This window comes from Palaemon carinicauda, chromosome 31 (assembly GCF_036898095.1).
Source record: "Palaemon carinicauda isolate YSFRI2023 chromosome 31, ASM3689809v2, whole genome shotgun sequence".
Lineage (NCBI taxonomy): Eukaryota > Metazoa > Arthropoda > Malacostraca > Decapoda > Palaemonidae > Palaemon > Palaemon carinicauda.
Genome location: NC_090755.1, coordinates 13851356 through 13857355, shown reverse-complemented (window position 1 = coordinate 13857355; position 6000 = coordinate 13851356). Strand labels below are relative to the sequence as shown.

The 6000-nt window shown below is 33.0% G+C and overlaps 1 protein-coding gene across 28 annotated transcripts in view; it reads left to right on the top strand.

Moving 5' to 3' along the window:
* The window catches only part of LOC137624310 (UPF0764 protein C16orf89 homolog), a 173740-nt gene that overhangs the window by 71878 nt on the left and 95862 nt on the right, over window positions 1–6000 (top strand). For 2 of the 28 annotated variants that reach the window (XM_068354925.1, XM_068354926.1), the window contains exon 6: window positions 1–5436. This exon is cut by the window's left edge and continues 290 nt beyond it. The exons of the other annotated variants lie outside the window; for them this stretch is intronic. In XM_068354925.1, coding sequence (XP_068211026.1) covers window positions 1–379 — 379 coding nt within the window. In that variant the 3' untranslated portion in view covers window positions 380–5436. Of the gene's footprint in view, window positions 5437–6000 lie in introns of those variants that run through there. 28 annotated transcript variants of the gene reach the window in all.

Genomic DNA, 6000 nt, shown 5'->3' with positions numbered 1-6000 from the left:
GTATGAAAGTCGGATGGGGACGCCCATGCCCTTCTCTTGTCCCCACTGCTCATACAGCGGAATGAGGAAAGACCTCTTAAAGCTTCATGTTTTAACCCACACAGGAGAGAACCCCTTTTTCTGCCCCTACTGTTCATACCAGGCTCCTTACATAGACCTTTTGGAAGAGCATGTACACATCCACACCGGGGTGCAACCGTATTACTGCCCTTACTGTTCCCATAAATCTAACGAGCAAAGCGACTTGCAAGACCACCTTTCCACACATGTGAAGGAAAAGCCCTTTGCATGTTCGGAGTGCCCCTTTCGTGCCTCGCAGAAATCACTTCTAGATATACACTTACAGATTCACAGCTCGATAGAATACGTCAGTGATTAGTTGCAACTGCGGAAGTCAAGACCGAGTACAAAATTATAGATATGAAATTAAAAATTTTGTGGCTAGCTTTTACTTTAAAAAATGATAGTTACTGAATTAAAATAATTTTGTTTGTTTATTTGAGCTGTAAATATTTTGTTTTTCGTTTAGTCAGTGCTCTAGATATTTGCTGCTTAAACCATTTATTCACATATTACTAAAAAAAACTATTTCACATTTTGATTTTTTACCTGAGGATATTTTTTGCTTCCTTTTTTTCAAAAGATATTTCCCTCGAATATTAACTACACATTGCTCGCTCAGTCGTACAATCAGTTGTATGACTAAAGTGTTCCACAAGAAGGTATGTAGTAACTAATTGTTTGCTTGGAATGTTTTGTTAATAATTTGCTAATATTATAGTAATTATGTTTTATAGCTTTCACTATGCTTAATAATGTTACTTGGAATTGCATATACTGTACTGTAATATTAAGTGGCATTGTACTTTACTCAAAATAACTATTACATTCAGGTTTTGTGTTCTTTGATGTGTTGTGTCTTGTAAAAGTTACAAAACAATCTTCAGTTGTGGAATAAAGCCAATTTATTTATTTAGGTATTAGGCAGAAAATTATAAAGATGCTGGGTGTTTTAACCCCCCCATAACTCACCAATGTTCAAGAAAGGAAAGAATTTTCATGATTTTGATTCAATTCAGTTTGGTGAAACCTTTCACTGTCTACATTCATAACTGATAGGGATGATACTCTGAAATTGTAAGGGAGATATTTATCTTTGTTATGTAATGCAACCAATGAAGGGTAATCTAATCTACCCTAACCTAACTTAACCTTACCTAACATCACCCAATTAATCAAAATCTTGATAACGATGATACTCTTAAACCGTCCCTCTGTAAGACATTTGTCTCAATAAAGGTACTGTATTTTTTACATCAATGGTAGTTCATTATATGAACTATTATATAATTGATATAGTTCATTAGATCATAGGGTCAGGTGATGGGATCAAGGAGGCTATAGAGTAGTTAACTGAGAGCCATTAGCCATATCAATGACAATAATTACCAAGACAAGTGGCAACGTCCATCGATTGTTGTAATATATCATGAAGAGACGGTACCGTCAGGTTTCAATTTTGCCAGGTGGCATTCATATTTACAGGTCAATGATGGTTTTTCTTGTTTGCTAAATGTTTAAACACTACTCATCTATCAAGATCAACTTATAAGCTATTCATTTAGGCCTGAATATTCGTGTGACTTTTGTTGTCCCTCAGATATTTTTCAGTGATTACCTTAAGGCTGTTGATTATTCATTAGATTTGAGTTAATTTTGTCCCCCTCACTGTTTATCATGCTTCTCATCTCCATCCAGTGAATCACTAATTCGAAATGTTTGAAAAGTTAACATGCGTTTAATCTAGTTTCTTTAAAGTAGTGACCTTAATTACTGAATTAACTACAATACTGATTTTGCTTAAATTTATTTGCTTACCAACGATTGTTGACTCTATTATGATGTCAAAAATTTTAAAGTTTCATTTCTGCAGAGTTACTGCTTGAGTTTGACAATGAATATGTATTCCTCCAGATGACTATGAGAAGTCACAGTCTCTGTTATCTCTTTTTAGTTTGGAAATTTTAAGATGATTGTTCATTTGGACCTTGGGATTTTGTTATCTGTCTCTTTACAAAAGACTGCTGAAAACTGGAAAACTATAATGCACTCTGGAGCCACCCTTCTCTAAGGGAAGTGGGCATATGGCATACACACCATAATGTAAGTAAACCATCTTTAACTGGCTAGACAAGCTTTTGCCACATAGAATGCTAGAGTGAAAAGAGAAAAAAATTAGAATTTAGATAATGAACTGCACTCATGAAACAAGATGTTAAGCATCAACACCCAAAACACTGTGGAGCGAGTGAAGAAGGTCTACGTAGAACTAAATTTTATGATCAGCAGCAAAGGTGATACTATGGCAGTCGTTTTGGGGAAGGGACCCTCGCTCACTTTGAGCATCCAGACAATAGGACAAAAGACGTAAAGCATGTGGCATACATACCGTCATCTTTGTAGACGATACTGATGAAGAAAAGTTCATGTATCTGTGGACGGGCCGTGTCCTCCCAACTTCCGAGACAGACAGTTATTTATCAAGGATTTTATATTATCAGTCAAAGCCATTCCTGCGTATATTTATTGGTTAAGATTCTGCTGACTCTACGATGTATTACATCATTAAATGAATACATTTACGATAGCACTTAGATTAAGAATGCTAGGTATAGTGTTTTACATTTACTAGATTAGATTAGAATCTAGATTTCTATGTAAAGATGATCACTATCAAACGTTTATTGTACATAGATAAAAGTAAATTTATAATTGTTGATGCAATATAAATTCTTCATAATCAGTTAAAATTTTAATGTCTGAAAAGTAGGAATATTCTGATTTCCTGAGTTTTGGAAATAGAAGAAGGCATAAAATGCTGGAATTGTGAATTTCATGTTTATTCAGAAGTCAAAACTCCCTAATTATGAAGGTTTACATTTACACTTGTGCCTTGAAATAGTAGTTATTCAAAATATGCTCATTCTACAAAATGGAGAAATAAAGAGAATATTTATGTATGTCATATGGATATTATTGTGGATTTTACACTGGACTGTCTTTTTTTCATGACCCTTGGGGCCTAAAATTTCCTTTTAGGGGAAGGAAAACAATATTACTCGTCTCCAAACTATCGAAAATCTTAGATATTTGTATTTGGGGACTTTGTGTTTTCTGTGCAATTCTTGTACTGTACGGTATAAAGATAAGTTGTTTAGAATAGTCATGTAGTTATACTTAAAAATCCTTTTTCTTAGGTACAGTAATATCTCAGGATACAAAAGTTTCTACATACGAAAAACTCCTCAAAAGAAAGAAATACGAAGAATTTTTCTAGTTACACTTAAGAACCCTTTTTCTTATTTTTCTTAGGTACAGTAATATCTCAGGATATTAAAGTTTCTGTATACGAAAAAAATTATAGGAAATGACATACTAAGAATATTTAGCCTCATTTTACGAAAAAATACTCCGGTATGAAACGAAATTCACGCGGTTAGTTTAGGTATATTGAATGATTCAAATGTATTTGGTTCTATTTCATTATATTTCATTATACGAAAAAATCGTGTTACGAAACCACTCCGAAACGAATTAACCTCGTATCCTGCAGTATTACTGTATTCACAAAGAAGGAAATTACTTTATGCGGATATTGTTAGAGATAGGAAGGCTTCAAAATCTTCCTGCTCCCTACGTTTCGTTTTAATCTAAGAATAGTCGATAACCTTTAATATGAAATTATGTGAACAGTCAGCATTCTTTGTTTCTTCTCACCATTGTTAGCGACAGGCGCACCCATTTCATAATGACCAAGGATGGCTAGATGTAAAAATAAAGTATCTTATGCCTTTGTGAAAGTAATATGACCACTAGGAACAGGTATGACTTTCATTAGTTGTGTAAGTTATTACCTATTCAAAATCTGATTAATTTGTGTTTCTTCGGGAGCAACGAAGTCAAGTTTCTTATGCATTATGTTTCTTGGTAACACTTCTATTCTAAAGAACTTTGGTAATGAAGAATTGGTAGTGCTGTTCCACTGGCAAACAAGATAGCTATACTCTGTGTGTTGTATTGGCATGGTGTGATGTTTAATGTTTGGTATTTGACAAGCCTTATTACCATCTAATGCTATTTACATAATTTATAGTTACTTACAAATTGAGAAAAATAACCAATTTCAGATTTTAAAGTCCCATTCATGACTCAGAATAATTTACCGGCACATAAAGTACTGTAATAGTTTCTTATCATTCGGTATGTATAATAGAACGAGATTTACTTCTATTTTTTCTCGTTCTCTGCTAAGAAATTGGTATATGAGGTAATGACTGGCTGACTGTAAACATAATCATATTACTCATGTTACTTTTAATTGTAGGTAATGTAAGTGAAAAAAAAATTTGCTTTTATGTCAGTCTTTGTGCTGACAATGCATTATATTACAGTCTTAAGACTTAGGTTAGCTAAGACTCATTTTCCCACGCTTGTGTTATGGTTTAACAATACATAAATTCTAAGTATGTTAGTCTACTTAAATGTTAATCATTGTTGGATTTCAAACTATAATTATTTAGCATTTCTTATAGGTTTAATGTGGAGTCCATCAAGTCTAAAGTTTTCATTATTGCACCTTAGCTGTCGAGAATGCATCTAATTTCAGGTTTTTAAGATGCAGCACACTAGAAGTAGTTGATATTTAGCTTCAAAGAATAAATACTGTTGCTTGAATCTTGATTAATTTCAATTAAGTTTCCTCTTGAGTTCATTATTTGATTCCTTCTAGAGGGAAAGCTTAAAAACAACAAATTGAAAATTCTATAGATAATTTCTTCTTGATGTACGATGTCAACTTCCTCAACCTTCATGAAAGTGCCAGGATTATGTCCCAATTTGTAAACAATCGCTTGCATTTTATCATTAAACAATATGAGCATTTGTTTTTGAGTTCTTAAAAGTCCAATTTCTCCCTCTATTTGCAATACATTCTTTGTAATTCGTTTATTGTACTGTTGCTTCCTTAATATCAAAATTAATCTTAAAACTAGATTTTGTAACATTTTACAGTACACGTATTGTACATGTAATATTGTATAGCCACTGATCCCCATCATACAGCTACATGTAGGGGCTGAAGGAACACTGCATAGGGACCTTTCTAATCACTGGTTATCAGGGTATGGTACGGAAACCTTTGAACTGAATGGACTCCAACTATAGTGAAGTATGCTTTTCTGTAAGTTCAAGTAAAACCATCAATGTTGAGGATAGCCAACGAAAATTCATCATATGAAGGTGTACTAGAGATTAAATTATTACATATCTTAAAGAATTCTAAACGATTTAATACTTATTCTACTTCCTCATTATTTTTATCTAAAATAATTAATCTTGATGATCTTTTGCTTGGATGGAAAACAGTTTAACTTAAGTGATCATAGTTTTATTTGCCCTCATGTTATATTTCTGATTTGCATTGCTTGTGATATTATGCTCTTAATTGTCGTACTATGAAATTTTTTGTGAGAAAATCTTTCACAGTTCAAAATAAAGTGCCTTTTATTACATAGGGTAACTAACTTAAATTGTTAGGAAAAGTTATGTAAGAGTATAATACTTTACTATGCATTATGCAATAAAAATTTACAAAATGACATAAAAGTATTTCTATCGCCAGTCCTTTAATTTCACAATCTATGGATAAAAATTGTGAAAAATATAGAACAGCTGCCACATCTTAACTGACATTTGAGTTCCTCATCTTGAACTTTTCTGTCACAACAGAAGAAAAGATTAAATCCTCTTTTCTAATGAAAAACTTGCATTGGTATGGTTCCTATTATTCCCAAATATAGAATCTCCGAGCCAGTGCAAGAAGCTGCTTCTCCAAACTGACCAGGATTCCCAACCTTTCCTGTAACCTGATTAATCATACTTGTCAAACCTGAGTCCCTTCTAACAAAGCGTCCAAAAACAGCCAGTCGTCAAGGTACAAAA